We start from the raw sequence: 19,007 nt of genomic DNA on the forward strand, positions 1-19,007 counted from the left end.
AACACTTTAATATTTAAAATCTGTGTAGAAATTAGATTAGATTTGTGTTCAACATGAATACAATGAAGAGTTCTAATTCTTGAGAAAAGTCTATGAAATGTGATTTCTCATATATGAGACTAGATCAAATTGTACTCTGCTGTGCGTGATTAAAATTAAGTAATATACAGAAGTGAAACTTCAAATAAAGGGTGTTCCGGCATGTACAAATGTCATAGTACAACTGCACAAAAAGGTATGAACAGCAGCTAACTTCTGAGCAATATTTTCCCTGTCTTGCTGATAATTGATAAATTGTTTGATTGCTTATATTAACAAAACCTCTCTGTTATTTGAAAAGTCACTAGGAATACAAAATAAATCCATGAAACAAAACAATGTAATATATTAGAATTTCATTACAAAATATTCCTGCATTTAAACTCAGAGAAGTTGCATCTAACTTGGCACTTATACTGTTTAACCTTTTCACTACTGGTGCAGACTACAAGTGGGTTTTAAACAATGGAATCACCTGCTCAGTAGGGGACCAATACAATATCCATGAAATCAATTACAGTCTTTCAACAGACTTCAACAACCACTGGATCAGACTTTAGGGCTGGCCTCCATGAGATAGTCATCCCTAGTAGTAAGACTTAACAGTAATTATTCTTTAGCTCCAGCAACAGAGGCTTGCATTTAATTCCCAATTCTTCAAACCCTTATGGAGGTAAGATTATTCACGCAATTAGTTCCACTGAATTCATATCCTTTGCAAACTTGAGAGAAAATCATAGTCAAGAGGCACTAGACTAGAGCATAATTCTGGCCTCTTTAAAAATACACACACTAAAGTTTGTACAAAAAGGATTTTACACACACCATTTGAGATTTATAAGGTTTCTGTAGGTTTCAGAGTAACAGCCGTGTTAGTCTGTATTCGCAAAAAGAAAAGGAGTATTTGTGGCACCTTAGAGACTAACCAATTTATTTGAGCATAAGCTTTCGTGAGCTACAGCTCACTTCATCAGATGCATACTGTAGTTTAAATTCAGCTTGAATGTATAGGGCAAACCTTGTTTCTGATGATTAAAATGTAATAGAAAACAGAATCAGTCATGGGTCCTTTAACAAATCAGGAACAAGAAAGAGTATCTTGTCTGACAGGATGCAGGAAGAAAATTGTTATAGAACCCAAATAGGGTATTCCAACCCCTGTTCTAACTTCTACTGGGCTCATCAAGGTGCAGATCTGCTCTGAGAATCTGAAAGCCATAACCAACTCCCAGACAGCCTCTCTCCTGGAACATACTCCATCAAATGAAGCTCAGGATAGAGAGAATCTGGGTCACACTCTTTATCTCAAGTCACAAAACTATTAAAATTCCAGAAGGAAAACTATCCAAATACAATACTACATCAATAAATAAATAAATAAATAAATAAAAAATTTAGACCACACCCCCATCTGGCCAGAATTTGGATGTCCTTGGCAAGAGAAAAAGGCATGAGATCTGCTGTCAAATTTTTATATCCACCGTACAATTCAATTTACTAAAAATGTTCATGTTAATACAAAAACACTTATATTTTGTAAATTTAATACAAGGAGAACAGTTACATGTAGATTAACAAATGAGATACAAAGAACAGTCTTTGTTTACTAAAATAAGCAAAGAAAAACACCCTAAACCATCTACAATCTGTTTATAATCCTGCACGCAACACAATTTTTAAGAATACAAAATTGATTAAAGATTAAAAGATGTCAGTCATATTTTGCCAAACAAACAGAGGATTCAAAAGTATTTCCTTAACAGCTTCTACAGAAACTCAAGTAGGTTCAAACATCTGCCTGGGTGGATGAATGTAAGTGAGAACGAATTTGGCCACGAGTGGTTTTTCATATGTTAGCAGTTTCAATATTTATTAAAATCTGATATGACAGATTTAGAATTTGAAACTATTTTCACAATTTAAAAAACTGAAACATGATGTTTCGCTTCAAAGAACACAAAGTGAAAATCTCTACTGTACCAGTCTAAAAAAATATAAATTCCTGTTTCAAAATAAGAACGGTCATTTAATTACTGAAAAAAACAGAGATAATACAAACTGTATTCCATTGAACAGTTTAGCCTTTCACTATGATACAAAAAGTTGCAAAGTAATACAAGATCTCCTTTCTGAAAGCACCAAATATCTAAAGATTTTAATATTGTATTGCAAAATGGTCTGACAGAAAAGTTTCACATAACTGTTTTTGTAAATTAGACCCAAGTCTCAAGATGTGCTTTATAGTTTCAAAATATTTACATTTCAATACAGATATAGTACATACCTTATCAAAACCATGTTTAATTTTCTAGAGTATAAAAAAAACAAAAAAATATTCCCAGATTAGTAGGTTGTTGCGGGGGCTGGAGGGGTTGTGGGGTTTTTTGTTTTGTTTTTTTGTTTGTTTTTTTAACAAAATGTGTTTTTCCACTGTTAACAATTAGGAACTACAGGCATTTATACAAAATTCAAATGTATAATATATCTCCAGCATCAAATTAATTATTTTTTTACCTGTAGAAATGTGACTGCAAAATATGTGCTCAATTCATCACTTGCTGTACATGAAATTTAAAAAAATAAAATGGTTTACAATTTGTGACAAGATAACCGAGAAAATTCTATACATGTACAGTGGCCAGTTATTAAACTTCACTATCAACCATCCTCCTTCCCCACTAAAAACTCACCTTCATTCAGCAAGGCACTTAGCACATGAATCATCCTATTGACTTCACTGAGTAGTCACACAGCAATCAATGGGAGTTGATTAGGCATGTGCTTATTATTATTATTAGTAAGTAGCTTGCTGAATTGAGGCTTACATGTGTAGATTCTAACATGCAAAATCTTCAAATTTAGGATGTCAAAACGAAGATTCTACAGAAAATGTGGACAGGTACTGGCAATGTAGAGTTCTGCAACATAATCTCTCTTTTTCAAGGCAGCAGTTTGGTTCTCCAGCTAGTTCTTCCTATCTATGCACTAGCTGCTAGGCTGGCTGGGGTCCTGGTTAAAGGCTCTATCCTGAAAGTATACATTTCTAATCGGATTACACATAGCACTGATCATTATGCCCTACAGCATGCACAATCCATCGGAATCACATCATGCCAGCCAGTAAAGAAGCCAGACCTCATTTCATGCACTTTAAGTTGAGCTTCTGCTTGCTTGCACAATAAGTAGTCACCTGTGTCCTCTTCCTGCTCTTACACTTGTGTGGCACAAGACACAACTTGGCCCCTGACTGTACAACACAGAATTAAGCTTTCCTTGCCACTCCACATTGTGGGTCTGATTCTGATCTCACCAATTCCTCATTTACACTGTTATAGCTCCACTGAAGTCAGTGGGGAGTTACTTCTGTTCCTTAAAATTGGAGTTTAATCAGATTCAGCACCAGTTTTTCCCCACTATGGCATTTTTTTTAAATTTGCTACTAAATTATGATGCACACTTTTTTTATTCGTAAGAGTCAAAGATACTCTTCATTAGATTTATGCCTGACCTCTGAACCATTAAGCTGTAGTAGTAAAATTCAGACTGAATTCAATTAATTTCACACAGGTCATATAGTTGGATATTTTAAATCCCTATTGACCTCACAACATAACGTTACTGCATATAGTGTCCTAGTGAAGAGAACTGCACTAGAATGTTTTCAGAGCAAATCATTTCCAGGTCTCTTTCAAAAAAGCAAGGGATAGCCATAACACTTATTTCAGGCATCCAAGTGCTATGTAGTGTTTAGTGCTCAAGAGTGGCTTCTCATACAGTTTATAATTCCTATTACCACTCTCCCACCTGCCAAATATAAAAACCCTCCAGTAAAATATTTACTGTCTCCCTTTCCAAACAAATTAATGGCACTCATGTTAAAATAAGAGCAGTAAACTGACAGTTTCTCACTTGTGGCTTTCTAGAGGAAGAAAAAGAACATCCCAGCCTTTGGTTGCTTCTATCAAATGTCTCTGTCCATGACTTATCCATTCTTCCTGGTCTACATATATCCTTCCACAAAACCAACACTTAAACATACACTGCAGTGTTTTAGCTGGTGAAGTTTCCACTACCCGGTAGTTGTTTTTATGGGTCTTTTTTAGCTTCATTTTTAAAAAGTTCTGCTTTTTCATTTGGCTTGTTGTTTCCAAGTTCTGAAATGTAAGCCGTTTATTATACTGTTTCACACCAAGACAACTACTCGTTCTTTCTGATAAAACAACTTTCACAATATTGCCTTTATACTTGTTGACAATTTTCATTATATTAATTACCTCTGCTGAATCAACATCAGGATGATTTAATACAACTACAGGCTGGTTACGACGAGGACATTTTATCAACTGATGTTCTCTAAGTGGTACAAGCCTAAGACGCCTTGCTGTCAAAAGAGGCATCGCCTCAGAAATGCAACTGGTTTCTGAGTAAATTCTTGTTTTCTTCTTAGACAAATAATCCCTGGACTTTGCTTGTTTTACCTTATTTTTGGGTCCAAGTTGATCCTTTGAAGTAAGTTTGCTCTGCTTACTTAGCTCATCACTTTTTTGATGCAGTAGTATAAAATTTTGTTTGCTATTACTTTTTGCATTAGCCTCTCTTTTTGGTCTGTGCCTAAGTGACATATTTTGATTTCTGGACTGCTCATTAAGTTCACTCTCATTTGGCAAAGGTAGGTTACTGCTTAGTTTCTCAGAAATGCTGAAAGGAACTGGTCGTGGTAGAAACATTTCGTTACAACACATCGTAGCAGATGACATTTCATTCTTATCTCCTTCTTCTTTTGTGTTCTCACTCCTAGTGACATTCAGGACCTTCAGCACTGTCCCTTTTGGAATGAACACTGGAGTAGCAATGTGAGTGTTTTTAGTCATTCTACTTTTAGCTTTTGTTGTAGCTGACCGTGATTGTGATGGTTGTTTATTACACAATTCATTACCAATCCCACCATTCTGTGGTGTTTGAAGTGAAGATGCAAATTGTTCCAATTCAGTAGCAGGGACTTTTTTTTCAGAGTTTGCTGAAGTTTCCTGAGGCAAAGGCATCTTCTTATTAGAAGCACAACATCTAACAGGCATAGGTGAAGCAACCAATGTAGATTTCACATTACACTCCGCAGTGGACATCAACTGAGCAATCTTTCTACACAACATTGTTGTTGACTTTTTATTGCATGCAGTATTATCCCACTTGATTCCCTCTGGGATGTTTTCAGCCCCAGAGCTAAGGGAAAATACAGATGAAATGACAGGACCCTCAGAAGGGCTGTCCTTATTTTCTACATTCTGCAATTCTAAAGCTTCTAAAGGATTATTCTGACAATCAGAGATCTCTCTGTTTAATTTACTTAAGCCAACACTTGATTCCTCTAAACATGAACTTTTATTTAAAGAGAACTCTCCCCATCCTTGAGAAGTTTTAAAAGATTCTTTAACCAAACAGGTATCAAACAAATGTGTTTCCAGAGAGCTAATGATCTGGCTCCTGCATTCTTTGTCATCACCATTAAAAGGCAATATGTCCTTTTCTCCAAGGGCAGGAGATGAAGAGGAACTGTTGCTCTTCTGAGCCGCCTGCAACAAAACAGTCTGGGATCTATCACTTTCAGAGGAAGCAGCATATGCACGTGTGGACATGTCCAGGGTCTCTTTAGAACAGTATAAATCATTTTTTGCATATTTTTCCTTATTTGAGGATTTAGGACAACTTATTTTTGATTTATCCTGCCTAGGTACATTTGAGTTACAGTCAGAATTGGAGGAATTAAGACATTCAGAGTTCTTTTTGTATTTATTATCCGAAGCAAGCATGTTACTAACACTAGATAAATTTACAGTTGCTTCAGTGGTTAATTCATTTTGAGCAACAGAAGTTATTCTTTTTCCTTTCTCTGTTTGTTCTGCACCTTGATTCCTGAGTTCCTCTTCTTTACAGTTTATAGGTTTATTACTTGTTTCTTTCAGAGGAATAAGTTTAAGAACCAACTGCTGTGTGCCATTCACTATTTTTATGTCTAATAACTGAGCTAAGCAGTTAGAAGGAACTACAAGTTCTGAAGGTGCAATCACTGTTAATGGCATTCCTGGCTGTATGGGCTCTTTTTTTGGAGAATAAACTTCAACTTCCACATTTTGGTTCTCATATATGTTTACTTCAGCTGGTTCCAATACAGTTTTATCTTGGACTGATGTCGTACCTAGGCTACATTCTACATCGTCAGACAAACAAACTGTTTTGTTCATTCCATCTTGCATTTTGCTGCAAGTTGTACTTGATGATAAATCTGAAGGCTCATTCCGAAGAGGAATTTTTTGATCACACTTCTGCTTTTCAGAAAACAAAGTGCTTCTCTTTGGTAAGCAAGATCTCTTTTGCTCTTGTTTTGTAACCATATTCATTGGCCCCTTCTCAGTAACTGTTTCATGTACTCTTCTGGTATGTTTTACTATATAATCATGCCTAACAGCACCGTATTCACAGTATTCACATTGATATGGAAAAGTTCCAGTATGTTTCACCAAATGCCGTTGGAATTCTCCTTTGGTGTAGGATACATAGCTACAGTGGGCGCACACAAATTTAATCTCTTCATGCTGAACAACATGCTTTTTATACTGCAAAGGATCCTTTGTTGAAAATCGACATTTATCGCAGTAATATTTGTCTGGTTGAAAGTTTTTTACTTTAAATGTTTTCTGAGTTTTACTTCGGGATGTTTTTTCTTGATTTTCTAAATCTATGGCAGTGGCACTGTCAGCTACACAATGGAAAGTCGGTGGCGTATTCAGACTGCACCTGCAGCAAATGAAACTTTTGTCTTCAGTCTGTCTGGGTTTGTTATGCTTTAGTAAGTCAGGCACTGGAAGTTTCTGCACGCTTCTGCACTTTATACAAAGGACCAATGGCAGCTTATCCTCAGCTTCATCCCCTTGATAGACACAGTTCTGGCCTTCAGTCCCTTTTGGTTGATTTGCTTCATCCTCATTGGCTTGCTTTGGAGATGTAGTCAAAGAATTATTTATGTCATTAACTTGGCTTGTATACAGTTTTGGTAAAATTTCCCTCATTTTCTTTATCTGCATTTCAAAACAAGTGGCTCTTGCCAGTTTAGGCAAATACAATGGCAATGGACACAAACAATTTTTATAGTGACAGTCTCTCAAATGTGTTGCTTAGTTATCATTCAGGCAACTGCTCTGGAGAGTGTGTATTTTTATCTTTATGAATAAGTATTGCTTCAAGTTCTGAAACCATAAAACTCTATTTTCAGTTCTCTACTGGATTCTCTCAACTTGCAGCACTAAAAAAATAAAAGCAAAAGACTGGGTCAGTTAGTGAAAAAACACTTTGAAAAATTGTTGTTACTTGGTAAGTAAATATTTGCAATATAATAAAAATAGCTGACTGTTGAAATACAGTTTGCAAATCTGTTTCTCTGCTTTATTAGGCATATAGTACATACAACCATGAAAGTGTACTCAATGTATTCTTTCACAGGTGCTTACATTTTGCAGCTATAATCTGTATTATATAAAATTCACACAATACAGTGTTCTATGGTATTTTCTCCTATGTATTTTTTTTAATTCTTTAAAAAAAATGAAATTTGACATAAAGTTACTGAAGCAGAGAGAAACCTCTCTGTCATTTGAGAGCAAAAGCCAAATTATCAAATGGACACTAGAATACATTTCCATGTCTTGTTTATGCCGAGGACTGAGAAGAGGTAGGTCTAAAATTTTCTGCCCTTACTCATTCAAATCTACCTCAATAGTCTTTGTATTTGTTATCCATCAAGATCACATTCCTAATTACCATGAGTTTATCTACACCAAGGGGATTTTTAAGCTATTTGGAAATGCTTCAAATATGTAACCTCACTAAAGCAAGGTTCTCTTAGTCAGTGTCAAAGTTTTTAATCAAAATAAATTTGGATAATCATAAAAAAGCATGTAGCTTACAGTTGGCCAATCCTACCACTGATAAGGACAAACCAGTTTATTTGATGTACATTTTTTTATTATTTGTATTGCAGTGCTGCACAAAGACCCAAGTCAAAACCAAATCCCCACTGTGCTAGTTACTGCATAGGTAGAGCTCTTCATGGATACAAATGTATATCCACGGATATAAATCAGTATCCGTGAAACTGCAGAGCTCTCCCGGGAACCACAGTGGCAAAAGAAGCACAACGTGGGGCTGTCGCTCCCAGGAGCCAGTGCCCTGCTCTGGCAGCTCCTCTGGCACAGCTGTACCACCCCCAGCCTTGCTCCCATCCCTTCCATGCAGCTGTCTGCGTCTTCTGTCTGGGGGTGTGCGTGCCACTTGAACACAAGAGCGCGACCAGGGATGGCTGCCGGTGAGCCTGATGACCACCTCAATGGGTGGGGCTGAGGGCGGTACAGCCGCGCCAGAGGAGCTGCCAGCACAGAGCACTGGCTCCTGGGAGCAGCAGCCCCACATTCCGCTCCTTTCGCCACTACAGTTCCCAGGAGAGCCCTGTGGTTCTGCAGATACTGATTTATATCCATGGCTGTCCGCATCCGTGGGTATAAATTTGTATCCATGCCGGGCTCTATGCATAGGCATACGATCCCTGCCCTGAAAAGATTACAATCTAATTTGAATACACAAGATGCAACAGGTAAGAAAAGGAAAAAAAAAACACACAAACACAGTGGGACAGAAGATGGAGGACAATGGCAAACCATGTAGCATTAGCCTACACAAAATGACAGGTTTCAGAGTAGCAGCTGTGTTAGTCTGTATTCACAAAAAGAAAAGGAGTACTAGTGGCACCTTAGAGACTAACCAATTTATCTGAGCATAAGCTTTCATGAGCTACAGCTCACATCCAATGAAGTGAGCTATAGGTCACGAAAGCTTATGCTCATATAAATTGGTTAGTCTCTAAGGTGCCACTAGTACTCCTAAACAAAATGTATGTCACAACCTGATTGTTCCAAAATTCTTTGAACAACAACAAAGAGCAAAGGAGTTTTTTTCCCTGTGGTTTTTAAACTTCATGTAAATAGAATCTGATCCTCAGCTGTTGCCTAGATTGCGAGAAAGCTTATATGTTAAAAAATAAAAAGTTTTGTCCTCAAAGCATGCACAAAGCTCAATAAAGATTAATGATTGAGACTCTCCTTCTGTGTCGCACCTACCCAAGAAGCAACATGTAAAATCCATTCACATCTTCCCTGTACAAGCATTTCTATATATGAAGATGCCATTGCATAATGCTTATCTAGGTACGGAGACATTTCTAGATGATGTTGCATAGCAACATAACCGTCAGGAGTCACCCTCTCCCCTCCCCTTGCTTACTTATAGGTAAGTAAGGTTTGGGCTATTGCCCCAAGAGCATGATGTTGGAATTACTTAGTAATATCATATGAAGGCAATGCCCGTGTGAAAGAGGACACTTTTACACAATGATGTAAGTCTTAGTGTCAGCCTGAACTTTGGTTGGAATGAGTTCCAGAGACCTTCCTTGTGAATGCACTGTGAGTTCATTTGATCTTGAATCTGTGTTCCATCCATTAGTCTTCTTAGGAAATACTGCCATGGAAAGGGATTGATTCTCAAAGATATCTTGGTTTTAAGTCCATCCAGGGCTTTGAGGAATTACCTCAATTTTTATGAAAATCAAATGGCAGCCAATATAATTAATAGTACTGTGTTATGTACTTTTACTGGTTCACTCCACTTAGCAGATTAGGCGGTATGTGCTGAATAAAACTGTAGTTTGCTGATAGCCTTTTGGATGAAGCCAAAATGTAGCAATCCAGTCTCATGTGGTAATAACTGTAGCTAAATTCACATCTGGAAGCAATATTAGACTCCTGCGCAGCCAAAGGTTGGCTGTTGTACAGCCATCTGGATGTCTATGAGTAGGTTTTATGACTCCAATGCTTTGACAATATTGATAATTGGAGGGTATGTGCCCTCATTAGAGAACTAGATGAAAATTCCTATTTGTCCCACATAGGTTCGTCTCTCTTCATACTAGTATCACGTCTGTCTCATCGAGGTTGAAGATGAGCAAGACACTTTGCATCCAAGTCTTTATTTCTTTTGGACATAAATATGACAGGCGTACTGCTGTGTTTCAGGTCAAGAAGATGATACAGCACTTTACTTGATGTTTATATTGGTGTTAAATTTAAAATACATTTTCTTCAAAACTGTTGCATCCACACAATTGTTTTGATGCTGTCTGCAGCACTGAAATCTTAATGAAACTTTATCTCAATAGCAAGGATGAAATGAACATAAATGTTCTCATTGCCAATCCTAAGCGTTTTTTAAAAAAAAAACTATGTGCAACCATCCATAGACAAAATAATTGCACTCAACCAAATAGGGAAACAAAACCTTCTGGCTTCAGCTGCCAATTACATGATCACAAAAAAGAGCATTAAAAACTCAAGTGTTTTCCTATGCTATTAAAAAAACCTAGCAAGGCAATTTTCACAAAATATGAAAAAATGAACAAAAGTATATCAAAGAGGCAGGCCTTAGCAGAACACAAGAGATTTTGAAGTTTTTTTTGCAACAAAACTATTTAAAGATCATTTTGATTTAATAGACATACAACTGAGCTATCAGTTGAAAAGCTGAAAGTCTGATACAGTAGAAACTGAACTGGGATATTTTCGATAGTCTATTGTCCCTATTGAGTTTTCTGAACCGAACAGACCTTATATTTAGAAGAAATCCTGTATTTAAGCATGTGGCAAACCCCATGTTCAAATTAAATTTGTATTAGAATCAAGAGAATGAAAATAAAAAGAATCATTCAAATAGTGTTCTGGGGAAAAAAAAGATTAAACAGCCATCTGTCGTCTTAATGACATGCCCTGTTTTCTTTGCCAAGTCCCATCACTGGTTATTCTTGAGTGCTGAAAGTCCAATCTGGAAGGTTTTGGTGTGAAGGGTTCCATTTTGTCATTGTGTGGGATAGAATGAATGAGAAGAAGAGAAATATAGATGTTTTAATAAGATGTGAGAATATTCCAGAACATGGTGACTATGAATTGTGCAAATCCACACAGTCTCAGGAGGCAACATACTGACCATTCACTACACACTAGCATGACAAAGTATGTAGAAAAACTGGACACTTTGTAGCCTACCTTTATACTCTTCAAAGTATTCATAGAGATACAATGCAGAAGGTTAACTAAAGGAAACAGTTTCTTCAAAGTGCAGCATAACCCAAAAGAGCACAGAAAAGTACGGATGACTATAAAATCCAAAGGCATCATTTTGTACCTCTGCTCATGTCCAGCAGCAGCCCATATAGAGAAGAAAATATTTAAAGAATGGAAGAGAAGAGAATACTGAAAATGTTATAATGTTGTAATATAAATCTCCTGGAATACTGTTTTCAGTTCTAACTGCTACCTTCAAAAGATGTAGAAAAGTATTAATAAATTTTCAGAAACAATACTGTACTAAAAAGCAAGTGAGCCAGCAAATTATACCAATGGAACTTTCTTTGGCAGAAATAATGGTGTAGAGGATATTTTGTTTCCAAATGAACTTCTAGCCATGTAGCACAATACTTAATGTATGTGGAGTTCAAAGTTCTTCTCTCTTTAAAAATAAACAGAAATATCAATACACCAGATTTTTTAAAAAGCAAAAACCATACACCAGTTTTTAAAGCTTGCCTTTATTATAACATATACAATTATTTTATATTATTTCACATCCTGCCAACATGTAAAAAAAAATCTCCATTTGAATTATATGCAGAACAATTTATTGGGACCTCCTATAACGTGAATTATACAAAATATTAAGTTAAAAACAAACTGGACATTTTTAAAGCATAGCTTAAATGTATTTTGTCCCATGAAAACAAGAATGTATTGTAAACGCACTGCACAGTATTCTAGCCCCAATCCTGTACTGAGAACTACAGGGGTCTACCACATCGTTCAGTGAAGGACAGGGCCCTCAATTTACCTTTTACAAAATGCTGCTATCAACCTCAAGCAGAAAACTAGAGTAGTCCTATTGCAGTAACCTGACACACGCACCTTGACATGCTAAATATTTATTGCACCTATAGTTACCTTTGTAAAAGGTACTTGAGATACCTACACTTGTTTATGATTAGATGTATAATTGCCAGCCTTTAAAATTAAATATCAGAGTTTTCTGTTGCACACATTTATGCCCATAAAAATAATCCTTCAATAGTCTAAGCTTGTTTAACCAGGATTTAATATTATACTATTCTATACTTACTAATAAGTAAGGGCTAATAAGAATACAGTAAAGAAGCATGGCATTGAAGAAAACAGAGAACCAAGGGTATGGTGAAGGGTATCCAATTTTAAAAGTATGTATCTCTTAGACCCAGACCCTGGAAACATTTTACTACCATGAGTAGCCCCACTCACAGTCTTCTTAGTAGCAGCATGGAAATTTGCTATTGGAAAATATACTGCAAGACATTTAGCCAAATCTGAGTTAATGCAGGATTATTCCCTACAGCATATTAATTATAAATCACTATTTGTGTTTAAATCCTTTGAGGAAATATATTAATTCTACTACTGTCTTAGGGGAGTTTCTTTTGAAACAAATTACAGATAGAACAGATTTCATTTAATCATTAAAGGAATCTCCTTCCTTAGAAGTTTTTAAGGTCAGGCTTGACGAAGCCCTGGCTCGGATGATTTAATTGGGGATTGGTCCTGCTTTGAGCAGGGGGTTGGACTAGATGACCTCCTGAGGTCCCTTCCAACCCTGATATTCTATGATTCTATGATCTATTCCAGCTCTTCCCCATAGTATTTTATTGTTAATTTGTGTATTAATGCCATGTACTAAACCTTCCTCAGTAGCAGAACCACTAACCAAAGTTCCTATTCAGTACCAAGACAAAAGATTCAATAGTAATCTTGGGAAAACAGAGTAAGTGTCGATGGAAGGGCTCAGAAAAAGCCTAACCCCATGGCCACACACAAAATTGTTGAATAGCCAGAAGTTGCGCCCAAGGAAACGTTACTGGGAATCGACTGGAGCAGACAGCCTGCTCCCTCCCTGCACTTTGCAAGGCTCAAAGCAGGGTCCCTGATCCCTTCCTTGGGGAAAGGAGACATTTCTCGCCGCCTGTAACTACAAAATAAGAAGGGGATAGGAGGGGGAAGGTTTTTCCCACTAATCCCCGCAATGCTCCGACCGGCCCAGCGAGGGCAGTACAGCCAGCACGGAGTGCGGCAGCAGCAAGTCCTACCACCCCCGCAGCGACGAGTGCAGCCCCGCCTGGACCGCAGCTAGGGGGACCCCCATTCCACCGCCCGTGACCGCAGCTAGGGGGACCCCCATTCCACCGCCCGTGACGAGGCGGGAGCTGGAACAGCAGGACTCGGGGCGGCAGCAGGTCCCGCTGCTGGGGACTCCTCCCACGACGGAAAGGGAGGACGCACCCTCCCCCTATGGCGGGATAGGGAGGGTGCCCCCTTGGGGCCTACTTGAGGGGCTGCCTCCGCCCGGGAGGGAGAGAGGGGGGCTAGGACAGCCCCCACCTCGGGTCACAAAGGGGGGAGCTGCGGACCCCAAATACCCACAGCTCACCCAGCAGCTCAGACGCCCCCCGCCTCCCTGCCGCGGAGCTGCCAGCAGCGACCCCCATCCGCCCGCCTACGCCTCCCGGGGGGGGTTCGGGGGAGCAAGAGCGCCCCGTTGCCAGGTACTTACCTTCGGTGGGTGAGCCTGCGCCCCCCACGCGCGCTCAGAGCGCGCCGACGCGGCTCCACGCCCTGCGCCGAGCGCAGCAGCCAGCGAGCGTACAGCGGAACTGACCTCAGCGCCCCCCCCAGCCGCCGCGCCGCCCGATTGGCCAGCGCCGCCGCCCCGCCCGTGGGAGAGTAGAGCTCTACAGAGCCGCCGGCAGCGGGGCGGGCCGCGGCGGCGGCAGAGGCAGAGGGTCTTGTTGGAACGCGCCGAGAGGCGGGCGCGCGGGCTGCCAGTGCCACGTGGGGCTGCCCGGGGCCAGGGCTGACGGAGCGTCTGAGCCTCCTGCCCTACGGGCTGCGCAAGGGTCAGCTCCACGGGCCCGCTGGGCATGGCAGAGCTCTGCTCGGGCGCGCGGGGCGCTCTGCGCGCCCGGCGAGGCCCAGCCCCGCCGCTGGGGCTGGGTAACAGTGTGTTCGAAAGAGTCTACAGTGTTCCCTTCGCATGGGCCTGTAACATGGTGGCTTTCGAGGTTGCGGCGCCTACTTGATACATGGAGGGGCATAATAGGGATGAAAACAATCTGTTGCAAAAGGCGATTCACTGTAGCTTCCCTGGGGAGTAAAATAATTCTTTAAACAAAGGAACACTGTGGCAGAATAGTGGGTTCAAGTAAAGTCAGTCAGGGAAATAGTGTGAATTCAGAACATGTAGCAAGTGTAAAATCAGCGAGATGTTAAATTTCTCTTACAAACTCACAAACGGACGTTTAGTTTTGTATTGCCCCCGTTTTAGTCTTTCTTTTTCCTGTGATTCTTGTACAGATGCATTTGTTTATAAATATACATTTGCAAAGCACTGGGCACTTCACTGTCATTTTAAATAATCAGGTACATTACTGTTCTTTACATCTAAAACAACATTTAAAAATAATTTCTCATGAGGGGAAGAAGTAGTAAGCATGACACACTATATAGAGATGTTCTGCAGTATTAAAGCACAATGGTGTGCAACATGAATACATGCAAAAATGTACAACTGAATCAGCAGTTAAGTGAATTAAAGCGAATTTTGAAATGCATTATAGTATCTCTATAAATATCACAAAAATACTTCCAAAAGGAACAGTATACATGGAAATATGAGAATAAAGTTTATGCAGATATTTTACCCTGCATATTCATATGTTTGTATGTAGTCTTACATTTTCATTTGTTAAAATGTTAACCACAGTTTTGGCTCAGATGATGAGCATTCCCAGAAATAAGGTTTCTGCCAAAATCAAAGATGGTCACATCAGAAAAAGCTGTCAGTAATAGCATGAGGAAAGGTTATTTTATTTTTATTCCAAGGTGATCGTATTACAGTAGTATGTTATTGCAATTGCTCTTTTAAATATCTCATCACTGCCATTGACTCATGCATAACACTTATCAACGTGTATTTCAATGGGACTACGCAGTAGGGTGATGAGCAGGATTTGCCCTTTAATTAGAGTTCAGTAACAGGATGATGTATGCTTTAACTTTTTATTTGTAGTGGAAACTGTCAAAACAGCTCTTCTTACATGTTATTCTCAGGCATTTTCCAACCAAATCTAAATTTCATTTAAAGGGACACTGGAAATTGGCACAAAAATGTGGGTTTTACAAAACTGCAACACATTTTCTCCCGCAAAACATTACATCTCTGGTAAGGTGTGAAATTGGGTATCTCACTACTCTATTTCAAGACGAAGCCAATTTTTACTTGGGCTACATGGTCCTTTTCGAGAATTTTCACCTTATAATAGAGTCTGTCACTACATAAGATCACATCAGTGGTGCAAGGGGATTTTAACTCTTACCAGTATGGTACTGACCCCGCTCTCCCTCACAAAAAATGTTCTGTGACTAGAACCCTGTGCAGATACATAAGAATGGCCAGAACAAAGGTTCATCTAGCCCATTATCCTGTCTTCCCAACAGTGGTCAAAGAACAGGGAATCATCAAGTGACCCATCCCCTGTTGCCCATTCCCAGCTTCTAGCAAACACAGACTAGGAACACCATCCTTGCCCGTCCTGGCTAGTAGCCATCAATGGACCTATCCTCCATGAATTTATCTAGTTCTTTTTTGAATTTTACAAATTTATACCTGGCAGATGTGGATATTCATGGGTAGAAATGTGTATCTGCGGAACTGCAGCGGTGACAGGAGCAGAACGTGGGGCCACTGCTCCCCGGAGCCAATGCCCCGCGCCAGCAACTCCTCTGGCATGGCTGTACTGCCGCCAGCTCTTTCACACAGCTACATCTCCTGTCTGGGATCTGCACAGCCCCACCAGAAGCCAGGGCTGGGGGCATGGAGCTTCTGGTGCAGGGCACTTGCTCCTGAGAGCGGCGGCCTCGCATTCTGCTCCTTTTGCTGCTGCGGTTCCTGGGAGAGCCCTGCGGTTCTGCGGGTACCGATTTCTATCCCCAGATATCTGCATCCACAGGTATAAATTTGTATCCATGCAGGGCTCTACAATTCATTCTTGAAAATGTGTCTTTCCAGTACGGCGTATTGTCTTAATGGTCCAGCATACCTGGCCATACTGACTTACCTGCACCATTGGCTCACATACACCTGATCAAGGTTATATTCAATTTAGCAAATATCTATTTTGGTTGAATAGGTCCTATGACTGGGACTTATACGGAGTTGTATTTTGTGAGGGGCAAAGTGTCCTTCAGTTCCCATTGACTTCCTTGGGAACCAAGGGCTTAGCTAACCCTCAGTAAGATCCAGATATACACATTGCCTCTGCTGGGCTCCCTTAGATTTGGCTCTTCAAGTGAGAGAGGGAGGAGAGAAGAGAATGTTGCTACCCTTGTACCTGCTACCTACTGGCAGTACTAAAATGAGGGGCTACCCTCCCTGATCTTTCTTACATACTTTTGTTACCCCAAAAACAGAATTTAGATACCCCTTAGAATATCTTACCTATTGCCCCCTTCCAGACTTACCAAGGCTTCCCTCAAAACAGCCCACCTGTTCACCAATCTGTTCTCCTAAGGCATGGGTCTCCAGGGTGGTTAAGGAATATCTTGGGCTTGCCAGGGATTCCCTGTTTCAGAAACTCCTCAGAACAGCTCAGACCTGTTATCCCCAGAGGACACATATACAGCCCTCCTTTTATGATTGACGCAAGCAGTGTTCCAAAACAAGGCCCCCTTTAACACAAATCCTTAGCACAATAACAATCTAAAACACTAATCCCTTACAAGAGTTAAAGAGCACCCCAAACCATACTGTCTTATAATTTGAAATGATGCTAAGTGGCTGTGCCCTACTTCCAATGGCCAGTTCTTCACAGGTCGCTGACAGCAGTTCTTAAATGTTCTTTAGGTCTTACATGTATAAATTCCTTTCACAACACAACATATATCTTTATTAACACATGCACACACACGTACACTAACACTATTCGGTACTGTAGCTATAACTATAACTTTGTCTGACAGACTTACTTCGTTGACTATGCTGCACTGACTGTGCACTCTCTCTCTCTCTCTCTCTCTCTCCTCAGCTTCTCTCTCTGGATCTCCTCTCTCAGACGTCTCTTTCTCTCCACACCGTCTCTATTGTCTGTCTCTCAACTGCCAGCTGACTTTCATACCCTTCGGTCAGAACTTTAGATGCGTGACGTCATCCTACTTGTTTACCTGCTCCTTCTAACAGTCAGTTCTATTTTTAGACTTGTGATCATTATTTCACCCACTGACTTCTTGTTTACCACCTTTTCCCCCACCAATTTGGTTTTCCTGTCACTTCTATAGTTCCATCTAATGAATGACTCCTGCTGATTCAAAATGGAAGCCAGGGATACAAAATGGAGTCTGGGGACTTTAATATGGAGTTTCTCTGGTATCATTTTGATGTGAAAAAGTTAAAAATGTTGATAAATAATCATCACAAGAATTGCCATTGATGATGTCATAGGGTACAGATGCTGCTGTGTTTTTTGTTTGGTTTTGTTGTTGTTTTTGTTTGTTTGTTTTCAGTGTGAGCCTCACAGACTGGCTCAGGATTGCAGGGCTTGTGCTGTAGGGCTAACGGTGTAGATGCTTGGATTTGGGTTGGAGCCTGGGCTTTGAGACATGGCGGAGAGGTATCTCAGAGCCCGGGCTCCAGCTGGAGCAAGAATGTCTACACTGCTATTTTTAGCTCCATAGCGTTAGCCCCCCAAGCCTGAATCAGTTAACCTGGGCTCTGGCATTTGCTGCCATGGTTTGTTTTTGTTTTTTTCAGTGTAGATGTGTCCACAGAGGCAGATCAGTGGGGGCAGGGGGCAATTCACAACTCACAGAGGTATTGTTTCAATTTCTCTGCAAATATCACTACACTGATTACACTTGGTTGACAGTTTCAAGATTTTCTTCACAACCAGAAGGGTTAGACGTTTCTTTTAATCAAAATCTGAGAGTCTGGCACACAAGCTAGCAGTAGTTCACATAATTAAAGCCCTCTTAGTCATACGAATGATGAAAATATGAAATTAATCTAGATAAATCTGAGATGATGCAAAATGAAAAAATCATGTTTCATACAACAGAAAGGGAATCATTTATCTGATATTAAAACAGTGATTAAATGTGTATCTTTACCCTGGAGTCTATTCTTGCCTGAATATGCATATCTAACTCACAGTGGAATTAATGAGACAACTGTCTATATCAAAGGCAGTATAGTCCACTAAGTATTTAAATAAAATCAAACTAAACTCAAGAATGTTGGAATCAAAATGGCCACTGTAATGGATAATTTGGAGTAGAGCTGGGTGGGTTTTTCTGCAAAATTTATTCACTGAAAAATGCAGTTTCAGTCAACCCAAAACTATTCACAAGTTCATGCTAAGTTTGCCAAATAGTTTTGATGTAACTGAAATGTTTCAGTAATGTCAAAACAAAACAGTCCATTTTGGCATTGCTGAAACATTTTGATGTTTTGGGATGGGGTCACAAAATGGCTGGAAGAAGAGCCCTTCTTATATCTTTTAGTGCCCAATGGTTAGGGCACTCAGCTGTGATGTAAGAGACAGGGGTTCAGTCTCACCCTTTTATCTGCTGCGGAGAAAGGGATGGAACTTGTTTCCCACACTACAGAAGAGTCACTGAGCTTTTGGACATTCTGGTGTGGGGCTGTTTCAGTCTTTCCTGTGAAAGGTGTTCCACCCCATATATAAATAATTAAATAGTCATTGCAGCAGGGACTTGGACAGGAGATCAAATTAGGTGACCTGATGATCC

At 39.8% G+C, this 19,007-nt stretch overlaps 1 protein-coding gene across 1 annotated transcript; it reads right to left on the reverse strand.

Moving 5' to 3' along the window:
- Nucleotides 1-1,664: 1,664 nt before the first annotated feature.
- ZNF518B (zinc finger protein 518B) lies at nt 1,665-13,848 on the reverse strand. Its single transcript, XM_084625585.1, has 2 exons — nt 13,759-13,848; nt 1,665-7,336 (listed from the first exon to the last, which is right to left on the reverse strand). Exon 2 carries the CDS (start codon nt 7,116-7,118, stop codon nt 3,945-3,947), a length of 3,174 nt encoding a protein of 1,057 aa, XP_084481711.1. The 5' UTR covers nt 7,119-7,336; nt 13,759-13,848; the 3' UTR covers nt 1,665-3,944.
- Between the last annotated feature and the right edge of the window lie 5,159 nt (nt 13,849-19,007).

Source organism: Lepidochelys olivacea, assembly GCF_965140295.1.
Source record: "Lepidochelys olivacea isolate rLepOli2 genome assembly, chromosome: 4".
NCBI lineage: Eukaryota > Metazoa > Chordata > Testudines > Cheloniidae > Lepidochelys > Lepidochelys olivacea.